The following is a 19,920-nucleotide window of genomic DNA, read 5'->3' as shown; positions in this document are numbered from 1 at the left end:
GATAATGTTGTATATGAAATATGTCATTATATTAAATAATACCTACAAAGTCACTCAGAGTGCTATTTGATGCATAAACAGAAAATAATTATGTCAATTACTTTCTTGTTTAAAAATGACAACAAAAAGGAAGAAAATAAAAAGAAAGAGGACTATTAAAAATAAAAACCAAAGGCCCTCCCTGCTGGTACAGTGGATTAAAGTGCAGTACTACAAGCAAGTCTCAGTCACATCAGTGTGAGTTCGATCCCCAGCCCTGGAGGTGATCCACATAGCATGGCAGACCTCTCCTGACCTGCCCGCTGTTCCCCTCAGCAGTGTACTTCCTTGATCTGCCTGTTTTGCTCCCCATTCTGTCTCTGGTGAATCCTCTCACTTACTCTGCACTTCTTGCCTGTACCACAGTTCTGTATGCATCAATAAATAAATCTTTAAAAAAGAAATAAAATTTAAAAAAAAAGGACTATTCTATGGTAATAAGTTAAATTAGACCAAAATGAATCAAAATATGCTCTGCCAAGAACCCATAGGAACTAAGAATATATAAAGCTTGACTTAAGATAAAGTCAAAGTCAGAGCAGAGAAGACTAAATAATTTCTTAACAGTTCAGGTTTAATAAGTGGTTAATTAATTTGAGAAAAGAAATGAAGTGGAACATAGAAATTTCTATCAGAGAGTCAACACATGAAGTTATTGAAGTTATATATATATAGGAGACTAAAGATCAAAAACTTGATATTAAAGAAAACAAAAACTGATAAAGTCTATTCTACTTAATTACTATCAAAGGTGTCTTCAAAGATTACTGAATCTTTGAAGTGATACAACTGTATCACACTTGTACGCATAAACCCTTTAATAAAGATTCTCAATTTTATTTTGTAGAGACAATAAGTCTGAGTCATTTTTTTCCCATAGGCTGTGATTTCACATCTCTGAAAAAAAGGAAAGGATAATATAAAATAAAGCATCAGCTAAAACTAACCCAGTAACAAACACTAGAGATCTGACTGTAGAGTTGAGGCTACCAGAGCAGGAAAAAGGGAGAGAGAATGGAGGGCACAGAGACTATGGGGAACACTGTAGATTCCTTGGTTGTGAGTGTTAAATTACATCTGAAGGATATAATCCTATACCTCTAAATCATATACAGTGTTAAAAACCAATGCTGCCTCAATTAAAAATAATGTTATGGGCCCCCCCTGGTGGCGCAGCGGGTTAAAGCGCACCACTAAGAAGCTAAAGCCACTTCTGCATGAGTTCGATCCCCGCCTGCCCCGGAGGTGACCACATGGCGCGGCAGACCTCTCCTGGCCCGCCCGCTGCTCCCCTCAGCAGTGTGCTTCATCGATCTGCCTGTTCTGCTCCCCACTCTGTCTCTGGTGAAGCCTCTCACCGCCCCTGAGCCTCTGGCCTGTACCCCAGCTCTGAATGCATAAATAAATAAATCTTTAAAAAAAAAAAAAGAATGTTATGAATACACAAGGATGTAAATGATATTAAAAAGTAAAAATATTAAAAAGCTAAACTCCGGAAATTTTAATTCTTTAATATCTCATAATAGTTCTCCTTGTGAAATTCCAATATTGAGCATTAATTGCCTAGCAAAACATGCAGATTTATGATGACTATTGAAAACTAACCATAATATAATAGAAAATAATTCAACATTAAATATAAAATTATCTTGGTATTAACCAAGCGACAACTGAAATGCACTTCTAAATTTCAAACAGAAACAGCTGCATTTTTCTTCTTCATCTCAAAGTAAAATATAATTTTCAGTAAGTACTTAGTTCTATTTCATGTTATTCTGTTAAGTGTTCAAGAGAGGCAAAGACATATGTGATTAAATCTCTATTCCTGATAAAGTCCAAATATAATTACAAATAATCCACAAAGGGAGAATAAATAAATGACAAAAAAAAAAATACATGCTCATTAGGATGACTGAAGAATTGTGTAACAGAATGGTCTAAGTAAATCCAGTAAAGAAGTGGAATTTCAGAGAGAGATTATGGACTTGCCCAGAAAACAGGGCATCTAAAATGAATTTTTCAGAGTTTTGGGAAATCATCTACATTAAAGTTTGGAGGTTGGGAGTGTTCTAGCTCAAAACACTTTTGATCCATCTTCCTTTTCTCTTCCCTTAGTCTGTGCTTTTTCCGATAATGAATCTACTTCTAACTTAAACTCTCCCATTTCTCTAGAATATAATGCAAAGAACAGAGATGAATATTGTAAGCAGTATTAAGATTGATTGAGGAAGGCGGGGGAAAGGAGGGGAGTGGGAAGGAAAGAGGGAAGGGATGGAAGAGAAAGGGATACGTTAGTAATCAATGCATAGTGAGATGTAATATACACTTATATTGACTTACAATGATGTACATCTGAAATTCATAGTGTTAAATGCAATATTACTTCAATAATTTTTTTTTAAATGCTGGAGGAAACATTACCCTGATACTTAGGTATACTTTCTTCTAGCCAACTGGCATCCCTAAATGCTGTTTCAGAAGCAGTGTGTTACAGTAGAAAGGACAAGGCATTGGAGTCAGACAGACCTACATTCAAACTCTAAATCTATCCCTTAAATGTAAAAACCCAAGTAACACACACACACAGCACTGAGGCTTTATTTGTTAGTCTCTAAATATGTCTAAAAAATATCTGACTTGGGTTCTCCCTGGTGGCACAATGGGTTAAAGCACTGCATTAGGAAGTTCTCTCTGAAGCCACTGCAGCATTAGTTCAATGCATGGTCAGGGAGCTGACCCACATGGCGTGGCAGACCTCTCCTGACCCACCTGCTGCTACCCTCGGTACTGCAGTTTGTCAATCTGGCTGTTCTGCTCCCCACTCTGTCTCTGGTGAATCCTCTCACTCACCACACTTCTGGCCTATACCCCAGTTCTGTAAGCATAAATAAATAAATCTTTAAAAAAATGTATCTACCTCAGTTCATGGACCTAAAGTAAAATTCAATATCACAATGATTATAAGGCAGTGAGGATAACATTTAGGGGGCTTTGTGAAGTGACTCCTGAGGTGCCAAGCTGTTCACAGAAAACTTGCTTCCATTAAGCACCCTAGATGACAGGTCCTCAAATATATTTCAACAGTATATGTTGAAATATATTCAATATATATATAGGCCTCAGTTGGCCTATTCTACTTCCCACTCTGTTTCTGGTGAATCCTCTCACTGCCCCTACACCTCTGGCCTGCACCGCAGTTCTGTATGAACAAATAAATAATATATATATACAGGTCCTCAAATATATTTCAACAGTATATGTTGAAATATATTCAATATATATAAGCCCAGAATTCCTTTCTATAAGCCCTAGTCACAAGACCGTTAAGACCTCTGGGTAAAATCAGTAACTATAGGATTGGCTGCCCCCACTTAACTGACACAAGCTCTAGTTTGCTAGGAAACTGGACTGAACCAACTACCTCATTTTATGGATTTATATCTAGGCAAACTTCAGCTTGCAAAAACCACATCAAGTCTGTTCTAAAAACCCCTGGACAAAAACATAACAATTTTATTTTAAATAACAATTATACTACCTACTATTTTGGCCTCTCTTTAGAGCTTCATAATGCAAAAAGTTGTAAATTTTAGCTTATTTCCATTTTTTATCTTTTAATTTTATTTTGTAGCTGTATTTTTAAAGACCCACTCAATTTTAAATTATATTAAGAGTGAAATGTACTGGTCATACGCTAAAACTACATTTTTATATCAAACAAACACAGCCTTTTACTTTAATAGTATTTCACAGAACCTATTCTTCTATGGATGAGCTTATCACAGTTTTAAAGGTGCTAACAATTACAAAATCACAGCTTAGACTTCACTGATTTATAGTGACAAGAAAAACGTATGATTTATGTTTCACATAATGCAGTGTTTAAAAGCAAAATAAAAGATTATTTTTGGGGAAAATGTATGTTACTTAATGTCATTTTAAAAATATCTTGTGGCATCACTAAAGAGAAGAAAAGAAATTGCCAATATGATTTCAGCCAGGGGAAACAACAGTTCTTTATTATCCTACATTTTCTATTCTTCATGCTGCCTTCTTTAGTATGAATCACAATGAATCATCTCAGCTGGTTATTTAAATAAGTTAAACAAATAAAAATCGGGTAGAGAAAGAAATGTGGGAGTTAGTGCACTATTGCTACTCAAACCATCTAACATTGATTTTACAATACATATATAAAAGGATATTAACTTAAAGATATAATGTACCTGAAGACAGTACATAATTATGTCTAAGCAAAATGCAACAGAAATTCTTTTGCAAAGATGCCAACATGGCATGTTGTGAAGAATTAAGTTGAATGAGGAACATATTCGAAATGTGATTTTGTGTTCTAGCTACTGGAACCAATGACCCAGATAAACAAAGCAGATGGAAATCGAGTAAGATGTGAACATATTCCTTGGAAGAGTTCTTCCAACAGTGTTAATCTGGCACTGAAATTGAACCAGGGCCCTTATTTTGACATCATAGATGTAACCACTACACTATGTTTGCAACCACATGATCCGGCTATTGGCTGTTATGAAGATTGAGCATAAACTTCCTTGAATGAATTAAATTAGGTACAGATAGGTAAAGGTGGTAGATGAGAAGTGTTTTGGTGGAAGGTGCAATATGGTAATAACCCATGAAGTGGGTTATTATACAAGGAACAATGTAAAAAAACATGACCTCAATAGAAAAATAAAACAAAATAAATAGAAAAAAATATAAATGAAATGCAAAAATAAACAACTACATGTGTAGTTTGTTTTCATCATTCTCTTCTTGAGGCAGAAATTGTTTATTTAGTAACATATATGAATTTAACACATACACATATACATACACACACACAAACACACAAGAACTGGGGTGTAGCCTAGAGGGATAGGGATGGTAAGCAGTGGGCAAAACAGGGAAGGACTGCTGCACCATATTAGGGCTATCTCCCTGGCCAGGGATCTAACTCAGGCTGCAGTGGTGACAACATGATAGCACTGAGACATAACCCCTGTGCCACCAGGGAGGTCCTGTGAGTTTAATATATTTTTACATAAACCAAGAAACTGATTTTTTTTAAGAAGGCTTATATAATATGAATTAGCATGAGGGTAAGGTACTTTATGCTCTATTATAAATCAATATTAAAAGGCTCTTAAGAAAGACAACTTTTAGGCCCTCCCTGGTGGCGCAGTGGGTTAAAGCACAGCACTAAGAAGCTAAAGCCACTTCCACATTAATTCAATCCCCGCCTGCCTGGAAGGTGACCACATGGCATGGCAGACCTCTCCTGGCTGTTCCCCTCAGCAGTGTACTTCCTCAGTCGGCCTATTCGACTTCCCACTCTGTTTCTGGTGAATCCTCTCACTGTCTCTACATCTCTGGCCTGCACCGCAGTTCTATATGAACAAATAAGTAAATCTTAAAAAAAAAAAGAAAAGAAAAGAAAAGAAAACTTTTGAAGTGTTGCCAGTCAGGTAACACTCATGGAATGATATGCCTATCCAGACATGGGTATAGGGCTTACCCTAAAAACACAATTAGAAAGAAAAAAAAAAAAATCACAGCGCAGTAGATGACGGTGGTGGGGAAAGAGTTGCTGAACTACTCTGAAATCAAAGATGTATTTCACTCAATGCAGTGAAATGTACAAAAGAGGTCCTGAAAATACAACTTTGTACAAGTTAAGATGAAGTACTCAGAATGCTGATTGACACAATCACAAAGGGAAACTGGACGAGCAACACTCAGTGGTGAGACAAGAGATGAATAAGAGTGTAATCTGGGTAATATAACAACATGGTTAGGCTAATAATAAAGGGGCATTAGGTAATAAAAATATGAGTTCAATGGAAAATCGAGAGAAAGAAATAATAGGTTTAGGAGACAAACACTGACAATGTAAAATTTGTTATAAAACATAGCTGTCTCAAATCAGTTTTTGCACTGGGTGTGGAATATCAATAAGTAAAATATAATCTTTAATATAGGAATGCAGTCAAAATAAAGTGAGGAGTGCTATTAAACGTATTTTTGGAAGCATGATCCAATGGATGATCTTTATATACCAAACTCATCTGTCAATTTGAACAAGCAAACTCAGATATTTTCAGATTGCTTTTGAGTCTATCATCATACATGTCAGTTCTAGAAATGCCAGTTCATATCAAATCACTACAAATCTAGCATGATTCAGAATTCCCATAGGGATAAAAAATTTTTTGGAATTGTTTAGACTTTAGATGGGACACTTGGGATTTCTTAGGCATACTCAGAACCAGCTACCTAGTGTACTGATCTTTTGTGGTTTACAGGCTAGACTAGAATTAGAATTAGTGGCAATAAAACCAAGATAGGAGATAAGTAGGTGGAGGCCTGAAATCATGCGATTTACACAGCACAGACTTGATATTGTCAACTGGAAAATTCATCTTAGATTATTCAAAAAAATGTCAAAAACATTAGGTGGGTCTCAATCAATTGTGTTTGTAGAAAAGAATCAAAGTGACATTTGAAAATACAAAACTACGAATCTATCAGGACATATGTGTGCTCCTCAGTATCATCATTACCTAAAATACTAACCCTATTTCTAAAATGAAGTGACTGATACTAATGAATTATCAGAGTTAATAAAAAAAGAAAACAGTCAGATCAAATCAGCATTGCCAATTTTTCGAAGAATAGGAGGAAATACTGCCAATCGACATTTTACGTTTAGTGAGACAATTAGGAGGTGGCAACAAGCCACGTGATTCTATGTTGTGTTTCCTGCTGAGTCTGGCTTGTACTAGGCAAAATGTGTACATAGCCAGATCAAATAAAAATGGCATTTATTTGGTCATTTTACTTTTTGCAAATAATATGAAGGACTTAATAGAATGCTTACAAATGAATATCACAGACATTAAAAAAAACACCTTGGGATTCTATAATCATTCATTATTTTTTGCAGTGCTGCTTTATACATTAAAAGGAGATAAAGTGTGGCCCTCCCTGGTGGCGCAGAGGGTTAAAGCACAGCACTGAGAAGCTAAAGCCACTTCTGCATGAGTTCGATTCCCGCCTGCCCTGGAGGTGACCACATGGCGTGGCAGACCTCTCCTGACCCGCCCGCTGCTCCCCTCAGCAGTGTACTTCGTAGATCTGCCTGTTCTGCTCCCCACTCTGTCTCTGGTGAAGCCTCTCGCCGCCCCTGAGCCTCTGGCCTGTACCCCAGTTCTGTATACATAAATAAATAAATCTTAAAAAAAAAGGGGGAGATAAAGTGTGAAACCATAACTTAATAATGTTTTTAAGTCTTATTTCTCAGTCAACTTTCAGATTTAAAATTGTGGTGGTACTTTATTCATTTTTGATACCTCCCTCTGTCCTCCATAATCTAGTACTATTTCCTTGAATGTGCAGTTCTTGGACATATTTTATCTGTCACAAGTACATTTGAAGTGCACTGGTTATCTTATCAGTCACTATTTACACTGTATCTCCATGGACACACATAAATATTCATTTTCTAACTATTATGTGCTTGGCATTGACCAAATATTAGGAGCCAAGGTCATTCAGTCAAAATGAGCTTTCAAGAACCATCCAATAAATCAACTGAAACAAATTACTCACTGGTTAAATTATCCTTCTTTCTGTTGGTTGTGAGAACAGTAGAGAATGGTCTGCTGCTACTGTAAACTTGTGTAATAAATAAACAAGATGGTCGGTTGTCAAGGGGTAAAAATTACACTGTTGAAAATGCAATTGGGTTTCAGAGACCTTCATACTTAAACTCTTTGCAGTAAGGAGAAACAGTATTTTACAGTTCAGACTTGAAGGTCATTTTTTTTTTAATTTAATAGAGAACTTAGTACTAATCACCATTACTGTCATAACAACAAAAAAAAACTATAAACAATTAAACCTTATATTAAGCAGTAAGAGTATGTGTTTTATTTAACCTGATACGGGAAACTATTTAGCTAGTGAAATTACTTAGCAGTGTAGCTAAAAATGAAAGTGAAATATCTATTTAGTTGATAATTGATGTCCATTATTTACAAATTAACAAATTATTCTATATTAGAAATACATTTATAAACAAAGTAGTAACAATTAGACAGATACACAAAATACTCTATAATCTGAGTGTTTGAATAATCTTAAACTATGAAACAGAACATAAAGTTCTGAGTCATAATGATTAAAGTTAAAAAGATTTATTTAAAAAAATAATAAATCCTAGTACTTTGATCAGATACTTATTCAGAGGTCATGGAGAAATATTTTTTTTCCTCCATTTTTGGGATACATTTGGTTTGGTTTTGCTTTGTTGTTTTTTTCTGTTTGTTTACATCTAAAGTCTGGCTACATTTTTCTGGGTGAAAATGACAAGGAAATCCAAGTAGTTTCACATCAAAAGAAAACATTACTCAAAAATAACTAACAACTAAAGGAAAAGTTGTTCAACTGGAGCAGTAGTCTAATAAAACAGAAATAAGTCAAATGCTCCTGTCTCATCCAACAGAGAACCTTGAATGTTAGGGGGAGTTTTATGTAAACTTTAGTGGAGATTTTTGTAGAATCTTTGCACTGGTTTTGTTTATTTATTTTTTTTCCTCCTCTATGGACATGCTTACAGCTATAACTACTAAGAAAGAATTATTAACCTGGACTATTCTCTGAGTGTTTTCTTTACCTTCTTACATTAACTGAAACATGACTCCCTCTAAGGATACTGCTTCTACTGCAGTTAGTTGTCTGAACCACATTCAGTTTTCCACATCCTTTGGTTCAATAGCTTGACAAGAGCAATATCCAGTGTCTCTAGGTCACTGCTTGTTCTTTGAACTGTGAGTCTTAGAGGGGATGATTCTGTCATTCCCTGCCTTAACGCTGACAATTTCAAAATTCAAAGACATAATCTGATTTCTTAATGTTATCAAAATCACCTTGTTTTTCTCTTACTCTTTGTTCATTCCTTTCTGATTCCACCTCCACACTCAATTGCTAAATGTAGAAGCACTCCAGAAATGTTAGACCTTTTCTGTCTTCTATCTATATTCAAACCCTTAGGTATCTCATCTGTAACAACTTCCACATTTATATTCATCTGTACTCTGGATACAATTATAGTCACTTTTGCTAATACACTTATTTTGAGAATGCAAATGAGTTCCAAGCCAATTTACATTAGAGAACAAGTTGAGTATAATGCTAATTTAAAACTATTTTGATTTATGTCAGTTTTGTTTTACCATGCATGTTTCTTAAGAAGCAAGGCTTTAAATTTTGTTTTAGTTTCTTTAGTTAGTTGCCTACTGTTTTTGTCATAGAATTGTACCAGATGGATGTAAATGGATGTTCAATATATATTTTTTTAAATTAATAGATAAGTGAGTTTAGAATATCATATAATATCCATGGGGATGATAGTCAAAATTTTTGGCATGTATACAATTTTCCATTAAGAGAGACTATGTTTTAGGGTCCTCCTTGGTGGCGCAGCAGGTTAAAGCACAGCACTAAGAAGCTTAAGTCACTTCCGCATGAGTTCGATTCCCACCTGCCCCGGAGGAGATCCACATGCCGTGGCAGACCTCTCCTGACCCGCCCGCTGCTCCCCTCAGCAGTGTACTTCGTTGATCTGCCTGTTCTGCTCCCTGCTCTGTCTCTGGTGAATCCTCTCACCCTTCGCATCTCTGGCCTGTACCCCAGTTCTGTACGAATAAATATATAAATCTTTTTTTTTAAAAAAAGAGACTATGTTTTTCCTTAGATATTGAAAGGAATTTCTGTTTGCAGAAAGACAGAGTAATAATAACATTCTAACAATGATCACTAGGATACTTATTAATCTCCAAATATAGCCCACTTCATTTAAAATGCTCCTAGGCTAAGTATAATTCCAAAATATTACACTTATTTATGGACTGTTAATAATAAACACAATACTCAAAAATAATAGAAGTTGATCTTTAAAATGACAGTGTTGCTAATGCTATTTTCTTCACTTGCTTTAGTTTTTTAATAAGATACTTTTTAAAAATTATTTATTACTTTAAAAGGTTTATTTATTTATGTATGCATTTAAGAACTAGGGTGTAGGCCAGAGGTGTGGGGCGTGAGCAGATTCACCAGAGATAAAGTGGGGAACAGAACATACGGTTCAACTGAAATACATTGCTGAGGAGTTAGCCCCAGGGCCGGGGATGCAACTCATGCTACCATGGCTCCAGATAGCTTGATAGTGCTGAGACTTAACCTGTTGCACCACCAAGGAGATACTGCTACTTATTACAAATATATTTATCAAAGAAAAAACGGACTCAGATAAACCAACTTACAATTCATATTATGTAATGCTAGTATTTTACAATATACTTTTTTGGGGTTCCTTTCTGTGTGTGACAGTCATTATAGGTATCACATTCATATATTCACATGAATATATTTTTGTATTTTTAATATTTTATAATATAAATTATATTTTTGTGATATAAAGTATAATCAGCTTTTATTCTCTGAAATTTTTAAGCATTATATTCATAATCAACTAGATTTTCTAAAGTGTGCAAATGAGAACTGACAAATTAAGTGAATAAATAAGACTGAAATCAACAGATGCTTAAAGAAATTCTTACAGTATATGCATTTACTATGCACACAATTTTTATCCCTTTATTTATACTTGTTCTGTTCTTATTTGTAAAATGTCACATACTTTGTTATACTCAACTTTTAAGCACAAATTATTCTACAAATAATTAATTAGAAGTGGAGAATATTGTGACTCTTACCAGTAGTCACACGGACAATAGTGACATGGTAGCTCGACAAGAATAAAAAAAGAAAAAAGAAAAAAAAGAAACTTACTAAAATATACCAAAATTACAAAAATATAAGAACATTTATTATGGGAGCAAATAACCCTAAATGGCTCAATTGTTCCCAAGGTCATGGTTTTATAGAAACTATACTACAAATCATAGGAATCGTTGAGAAGGGGAAAAAATATGTGTTGTATTTTCTTTGTTAAGAAGGAATACATGTTGCCAACAACAACAACAACAAAAAACATATTTACCTTATAGGTACTGGAACTATTTGACTTCTTAGAATATTCCAAGTAGTACCTCTTACTCTTAAATATTATTTCTAAAACATTTTTTTTTTTGTATTCACAAACACATGTTTACAAATTAAAGACCTGAGAGTAAGATGTATGACTCAGAGAGGAAAAGGAAGGAATATTCATTACATTTGGTCTCTGTGAATGTGGTTAATGAAGACCAATTAGAAGTTAAATTAAAGATATGTATATTGATAAGCAGAATAAAAATATCATTTTGTGAATGGTGTCAGAGTTCTACAGAAAGATATTTATTCAAACCTGAGAAAATTGAATTGACTGAATGTTAGGTACAAACATTAACTTAATACGAATAACATTTTCATGTGGAAACTGAAAGTACTAAAAGAAGCTTAGAATTATCAATCTCCTATGAAAGGAAGTGGGACAGTCTTTAAGATATGATATATTATTTTAATACCTACTACGTATATATACCTTACTCTTACTGACATGACAGCTGAAAGTCTTGTCAGCCGTTCTCATGACATTTTGTATATAAGAGGGAAACACTGCATTACCATGGCTAGTCAGATAATATATGATTTTATCCATTCCTGGTTGAAAAGTAGTTGATCAATGTTTTATTTGCTGAAATTATTAATATACATTTAAAGAAAAATTACCTTTAAGTTTGTTTTGAACTTCTAAAGCTATGTCAAGAGCATTGAAGGGCAGAACTGGTTCATTGGCAATTTGTAAAACAACTTCTCCTGAGAGCTGAAAGAAAATGATAGAAAAAAAAAAGTGCTCACTTTCAGTATTACATTTTTTGTCTGTTTGCTTGTTAAAGATAAACAACAGTCCCCAAATGGAATCATTTATGCCAAGTCCCACCAAGACTTAATACCAAATGTAATTGCAGTTTGAGTCTTCTGACGAGTGGAATTTTAAACTGATCAACCTAGAGTTTCTTGGTCAGCACTAGTGAGGTAATCAGTATAATAAGATTCTTTACCAGAAGGTGACTTTGCCTAAATTCACTTTTTTCTCTTTTACAAATAACCTCATTCCCTCTCTTTCCAACATAAAAAAAAAAAAAATCTAGTTTGTAAAACATCTAATAACATCTTCCTATTTTCTATATGGAATATGAATTGATTCATGGATTCATGGTGTATTGAATATAGACAATTAGGTCTCCAAATCTCTTCAAATATATTGTGTTTTAATGTTTTGTTATTATTTCACATTCATACATATAGAATAGCAAAAACTTAGAAGTTAGAATATACTTTTACAAAATCTTTATTCTTTTTATACCTTTAATTTTTTTTCCCTAAAGAATGAAAACATTCTGAGTATGATTTTGCTTGTCTCAGAATACTATGAAGGCATACAGTACTTGTTCATTTTGTATTAAAATATTAAGAAATAGCTTCCTTAATTTAAGTAGTAATACTTAAACTAAAAAAAAAAAATCCTTGGGGCCTTCCTTGTGTTACGGGGTTAAAGTAAAAAATATAAAGCTGCCCACAGTCACTGCAGCACAGTTTGATCCCTTGCCAGGAGCTGACCCACAAGGCACAGCAGATCTCCTGTCTCATCCACTGCTCCCCTCAGTGGTGTATTCAGTAGCTCTTCCTTTTCTGTTCCCAACTCTGACTCTGGTGAATTTTCTGATCCCCACCTCCACAACTTTGGCATACACCCTATTTCTTGTATGCATAAATAAAGAAATCTCTAAAAAAAAAAATCCCTGTAAAAAAACAAGCTCAGAGTGTTACATGAAAAAATGGAGGAACTGAAAAATCATTATCTGATTATTGTACTAAGTAAAACTCCAAATAAGATTGATAATAAATTCATTTTATTTTAAATACTAAGAACTATTTTTCCTAAATGCTTTACTCATTTCTTAGCCATTTTCCTGAAATTTATCAAAAATATAATTTTTATTTGCATCCCCAATACTCAGACCTGGACTTTTCCTGCATTCGTATTCTCCCACTAAATAGTGTTTGAAACGCAACATGTGCACTACAGTTGAACTAGTATCTGCTTAGTAGTCTAGACAAGTCATCCATTCATATACATCTCAAAGGAATTTAGGACTAATGCTAAATGCCATTTTATTCTCCCCTTTTCTCTCAAATTATATTTAATATCATGAGCACGACTGAGGAGTACTCAGGAGTCCTAAGCTATCAAGAGGTACTTGATTTTAAAGGGCTTTGACCATCTGCCTGCACACAGCAAAAGGAGTAGGCTTGTGTTTTGTGAAAGATCTTTAATAAACTAGTGTGCAGGGAAAGAGGCAGTGAAAGAAGGAGGAGTAACAGAACTAACTAGATATACTAACAGTATTTCTAGTAACCCTCTAAACTACCTACCCCCTCATTTGAAAATGCTCATCTGAAGTGCAGTTGCTGAGGTCCAAAAGCTTGCCATAGGTCTAAGGTAACTGTTGGCAAGGGACCATGGGAAAGGGGTTAGGCAGGTCTCATATTGCTGGGCAAAAAGAGAAGAGCCAAAATATAATCCAATATGATGCTAAGACAATGGCTGTCACTGTCTCTGCCGAGGACCAAGAACAGCCTAATCACGTGTCTCTTTTCCAAGTATTTCTACATGTCTCTCCTCTGAATCCCTCTTAGTAGTACCAGGGTACAAGTAGAAACCAGAGAGGAAGAGATGGTCTTCCTTCCTGCTGTGTTTTATAGGTTCACAGGTCCACTGAGCTCTGCCCCTAGATGCCAGTAGCTCTCCCACTCAGGAAATCCAGTTCTTGGCATATTGGGACTTATATTCCTAGATGGCAGTGGCAAGGAACATGGTACCTCCCTTTTATGGAGGTATACTTGTAACATTATTTACCTGTTCCTAATGAATATTCCTACATCTCTTAAAACCTTATATCTGGCACATAGGTTAATGGGTTTGTATTGATACTATAAATGTACTATAAATTGTTGTTAGTGAATGAAAGAACAATCTTTGAAACTACAAAGGACAAATTATCACCCTAACTTGATGTAGTATAGAAAACACAAACATATAAATTACAAGAAAAATTTGATATTAAATATTCATAACTACATATTCAACAAGGGTTAAATTGCACTTAGTATTTAAACATTCTCTTTCCCAAGTGTTTGGACACTGTTTGTGATGATTAAAAATACAATTTAAGTGGACTACCTATAGCTTTGGAGATAAAAGAAGAAGAAACACTTTTGAAATCCCCCTTTTGAAAAATATTCTTCTCCCAAGTGTAATAATCACTTCTCATCCGAAGGCCCCAAGAGCCTTGTGCACAGTGATTACAAAAATACTTGGAAACAGCCTATTCTAATTTTGGGGAAAAAAACAATAACATTATTTGTAATAAGTTGTTATGAATTATGTTTCCGTTCCATTGCACCTCCATTCAAATCATCAAGTGATCAACTGATACTGGGAAGTGAATTATTTGTAAGGAGATTTTTTTTTTATAGTTGTCTTTATTTATTTATTTTTTATTACAAAAGTTTATTTTTACATCATTTTGTACATTTTTTTTCCATCTCAATTGTAATCCCCGCGGGTTTCCCATCACCAAGTCACCCATGTGCCATCACCATAATCCCGTGCATTTCCCTCCCCCCACCCCATTTTTTATCCCATTCCCCACTCCACCCCCACAAAATGTCTCTGGTATATGGTTGTTCATTATTTTGGTTATTTTCCACCTGATCCATTATACTTCTCCTCTGAGTGATACCATCCGGTATTTTTCTTTCTCTTTCTGGCTTATCTCACTAAGCATGATCTTTTCCAGTTCCATCCAAGTTGCTGCAAAAGACATGTGTTTCTCTTTTTTGGTTGCTGAGTAATATTCCATTGTATATATGTACCACATCTTTTTTATCCAGTCATCTACTTTTGGGCATTTGGGCTGCTTCCATGTTTTTCCAATTGTAAATAAAGCAGCAATAAACATGGGGGTACAAGTATCTTTTTCAATCAGTGTTTTTGTGTCTTTTGGGTAGATACCTAGGAGTGGGATTGCTGGGTCATAAGTAAGCTCCATGTTTAGCAGTTTGAGGAACCTTGTAAGGAGATATTTTAAAGAAATATTATATAGTATTATAGTTCCTTTTTCCAATATGCACTGGATGATGGAAACTACAATAAGATGTGTTTTGTTTACAAGTCACACACTACAAAAATTAGAATGAAAGAATGGAGAGAGAAGATATAGGTGGCTTCTTTATGTGTTGGAGAAAGTTGTTTCTCTTCTGTATATATAAAGTCATTTGGCAGCTTGAAACAACTGAATTATAAGCCAACTGCTTTGCTCTTTCTTTCAAAAAGAAATTGGCAACAAATATTGGGGCATACAAGGCACCTGGCCCATCACAGAATTCTTAAACTAAATCAGTTTTATTTTGCAACTTAATAAGCAAGAGAGGGATTTGAATATGCCTGATCATGCAGGGAAAAGAGATGAATAATACTGCACACTCCTCTTGGCCATTCTGGAATTCAATGCTACATACGGATACCAAAGCAATCTTCACTTATATTTATATAAGGTTCTATCATTTTCAATGTACTTTACATGTCTAATTTTTTTATCTTGACACCTCTGGAGGCAGATAGTCAAGAAATTAACCTTTGGTTTAAAATGTTGAGTATAGACCTATCTAGATTCTGGCCCTAGTGGTAACTTAGGAGGTTCTGAAGCTCATACACCTCCCATGAAAGCATTTCACTTACAGACAGAAGTTTAACAATTCTCTCTAAAGAAAATCCAGAAACTAGTTGAGTGATTCTCACACATTGGACAAATCTATTAATCTCATGTGAAAATGAGAAAGGCTGAAATATGCTCTCACAATAAACCGCACAGTGACAAAACTGGGAGAGAACTCACATCTTCCAGCCTATTTCTGAGAAAAGAAGTAGTTAATGCCTGATAGGCTGCTAGTGCTTGTGGAAGAGTAGGCCAGTGACAGGAATTAGGGCCATGTCATTTGTGTCATGCCCACAAAAAGTGTGTATTCTTTTCAGCTCTAGATTTTCCTGCAAAGAGGAAGCTTTCTCTTGGCACTAAGTGGTGCTATTCTAAGGTGTGAGGTAAAGAAGGCAAAATGAAACTATCATTCAGACTATTTTTGTGTAATTATTCTCAGGATATTTTGTTCTACTTATTATATGGCTGAAATTTCTTAAGAGGGCTTGTGAACTCTCTCAGAGTTATCATTATTCTTGGATAACTGATTATTATTCTTTTGGTCAGACAGCATCTGGACCTCCTACTCTGCCATCTTTGTTATGTCACTCCACGTGCTGTCTGAAATTTCCTATCATATCCTTATAGTCAGACAATCTGCCTCAAGGTCTCAGTATCTTTCTTACTCTGTTCTTCCCAGATCATTCTACCTTTGACCAGAGAATAAAGGAACAATACCTTAGGAAAAAATTGTGTTATATAGAAAAGGTATTAAAATATTAGAAGATTGATTTTACTTATTTGAAAAATAAGTAAACTGATAAACACATTGTGAAGAACTTATCTGACCAAACAACATTAAAACTCTATATTTAGAGGTTTTATAAGTTTTATGTAAGGTTAGATTGTCAAAAATGATAATCACTAATAGACTTTCCAGATTTTAAAATAATAAAAGCAAATTATAATCATTCCAAATAAAGCTTCTTTCTTCAGTCTGAAATAATTTTCTCTATTTAAATATTTAAAGGGGTGATTTTAGAAATCTAATAAAGGGAAATATGAACACACATGTACTTTTTTCCTAGACTATACAAATAAAATTCTGATGCCTTTTTGTTTAATAGGGAAGTATTTTTATATTATTTGATTTTAAAAAAATGTTTCCTGTACTCACCAGTTTAGAGAGGGTAAAAGAAAAGATATTATTTTACTAAACTTTGAATATCCAGGATTGAGCCCTTTTCCCCTCGAATTACTGTCTCACTGACCAGTATATTGACTGTATCTGCTATGTATAGTTGATTAGTTAATGTGTGAACAATGAATTGGATTTAAATACATTCATAAGAGCAATAAAAAAAGATTCTATAATGAAACTTCCTTCTACTTAAAATCAGAGATACTTAGAATGCTTTTGTTTGTTCAATTTTTAATAATTCCAAATTCAAATAACCAGAGTTTATAACTTATACCTGAGCTGTCAGTACAACTATTGTTACCAAATTGTTTACATGTCCTCAGTGAGATTTTAAATAAAAGATAGACCCGTTCTGGAAGGTACTGCTATAACATCTGTCTAACAAGTTAGTTTGAGAAAGAAATTGAGTGAGACTGGGTCAGTATAGATGGAGCGACATGACGTAATAAATAGGAGATGAATTATGAATCATCCTAAGAGATATCTCGAGTCATTATTGTGTGATGATCACTGTGCTTTGGAGGAAAAAAAAATAGAGAGAGAGAACTATAAGACATTTTCTACCTTAATAGTTTACATTCTTACTGAATGAAAAGTCAAACCATTTGTAAAAAAAATAGTAAGAATGATTTTTTTTTTTTTTTTTTTTAGGAAGCACCATTTCTATATTTCTCTAAACATACCATGTCACTACAGCTGTGCTTATTTTGGGGTCAAGGTGATAGAGTTTAAAAGGGAAATACAATGAGCTAGACCAATGGGATAGATGAAAGATACTTTTTAGAGAACTATGAAGAAACCAGTGTGATGACATGGAGTTCATGGTTAGTGGGAAGTGAATTTGAATTTGGGATGCAGGTTGGAAACCTTAAAACTAAACCTAGAAAAATGATGATGATTTAGTGATCTGTAGGGTGTCTTTCCTCCTTACATTAACTTTCAGAGGAGGGACATTATTTGATAAATTATGGTCTGGAGAATCTTCATAGAGTGATTTTGTGGTGCATGGTGCTCTCATCTTTTATATTCATCTTGAAATGACCTGACTTTGATTTACATCGTTCATAGTAGAAAATCACCAATATAGTAACAAAGGTCCTGTGGATAACAAACCACAGAGCAGTTAACTATGGGCAAGGGAGCCCAAAGAACCCCCTGGAGATCACCAGAGCAAGAGAGTCTCCCAGCCTTCCCTACTGCTTTTCGAAGTTATGATGTTAAGGCAGTCATGATGTACTGACAAATTCAGCTAAAGTAAAACATAAATGGTGAACACAAACCTAGTGCATATAGTCTATGTACTCTAACATGACTAAAACTCTATTTCATGACTCATCTGAGATACTTCACAAATCCCTTAACCAACCTAAAGTCTGCCCCTAACCTATTCTCTACCTTATAGCCAGAGTTTTCCAATTACTTATTCAAATTTATTCCTGTGCATCTCCACAAGACAGACTTGCTCTTTTACTTCCTTTGATTATTATATGTATAAGAAAACTTATACCATTCAATATTCAGTTTAAAAACCTGTGATCTCACAAGGCTATTTATGGAAACAAATTACCTGAAAGAAATACTCAGAAAATTGATGGCTTGCATAACACCAAAACTATCAAAATAGTATCACCTCAGGTAAAACCATATCACAAAAAACAGTGAAAAGTTTAACCACCAAGATTGTTCTCTCTGACTCAAGAGGGACAGCCAAGAAGGAATTGCATTTGGAATAAAGATACCCAATTGCATAGGAAGGGGCTCCCTGCTCTTGTCCAAGGTTGTCTTGATGGTTTATTTCTGAGGAGAAGTGTGTTGATGGATATTTAGGAGGCATTGCCAAAGACTTTATTTACACTGCTCTGAAAATATTTGTATTTATGAAGCCTAATAGTAGGGGAGAAGACATAGAAAAATTGTTATGAACACTGAGGCTTGCAGAAACTTTTGTGAAAGAGGTGATATTCTTTCAGGATAGGAATGGTTCTTTAATCCACCATTTTCTTCTTTATATTACAAACATAGAAAAATTTTTGATTGATTGATGTAATATCAAATGAAGCTGCTGTTTTCAAATGATTTAAAAAGATTCCTGGCCCTCCCTGGTGGCACAATGGGTTAAAGCACAACACTGCAAGTGAACCACAGCCCCTAAAGTGCTGAGTTTGATCCCCACCCTGGAGGTGATTCACATGGCTCTGCAGACCTTTACTGACCCACCCACTGCTCCCCTCAGCAGTGTACTTCATTGATCTGCCTGTTCTGCTCCCCGCTGTGTCTCTGGTGAACCCTCTCATTGCCCCTGGACCTCTGGCCTATACCCAAGTTCTGTATTCATAAATAAATAAATCTTTAAAAAATTCCAAGAATTTCAAAAGCTACCAAAAATAATTTATTTCAAGGAGAAGAAAAAAATTCATCACATAAGACATAATATGGAATATTTAGTTCCTAAAATGTATGGCTTTTACTAGGAACACCTTGTGGCAGATTCTGTCTGACTCAGGGGCCTAGTATATGGTAAATATGTGTGAACTTAAAGACCTGTACTAGCAAATAGTGGTAAAGTTGGGAATCCAGCATCTTCTCATGGTAGAACACCCATTATTACCACTAGAGGAGAGAAAGCCCCTTCTCCAAGACTCTGAGAAACTGCCATTTTGGTTACCACCATGCCTCTTTCAGTTGCCACAGGTGGAACAAGACTGCTGGGATGCCTCGTTTGGATGCTGACACATCTTTTCACTAAAGAGCTTCTATAGCTGACAGACCATGCAAATGTTTTCTAGATTCCTTAGGCACGTTGGCAAATATTAAGTAAAGAAAAGATACATAAATGGGGTCTGTTGCCACAACAGTTTAACTTGATTGTTAAAGAGATGAAGGCTTAATTTCCCATATATA

At 34.8% G+C, this 19,920-nt stretch overlaps 1 protein-coding gene across 1 annotated transcript in view; it reads right to left on the bottom strand.

Annotated features, from left to right (window-relative positions):
• The window catches only part of NAALADL2 (N-acetylated alpha-linked acidic dipeptidase-like 2), an 880,510-nt gene that overhangs the window by 43,896 nt on the left and 816,694 nt on the right, over nucleotides 1–19,920 (bottom strand). The window contains exon 12 of the mRNA XM_004674978.1: nucleotides 11,788–11,881. Within this exon, the coding sequence (XP_004675035.1) occupies nucleotides 11,788–11,881 (94 nt within the window). The remainder of the gene's footprint in view (nucleotides 1–11,787; nucleotides 11,882–19,920) is intronic.

This window comes from Condylura cristata, unplaced genomic scaffold, assembly GCF_000260355.1.
Source record: "Condylura cristata isolate star-nosed mole 26May11 unplaced genomic scaffold, ConCri1.0 scaffold00003, whole genome shotgun sequence".
Taxonomy (NCBI): domain Eukaryota; kingdom Metazoa; phylum Chordata; class Mammalia; order Eulipotyphla; family Talpidae; genus Condylura; species Condylura cristata.
This window is presented reverse-complemented; position numbering and strand designations above follow the sequence as displayed.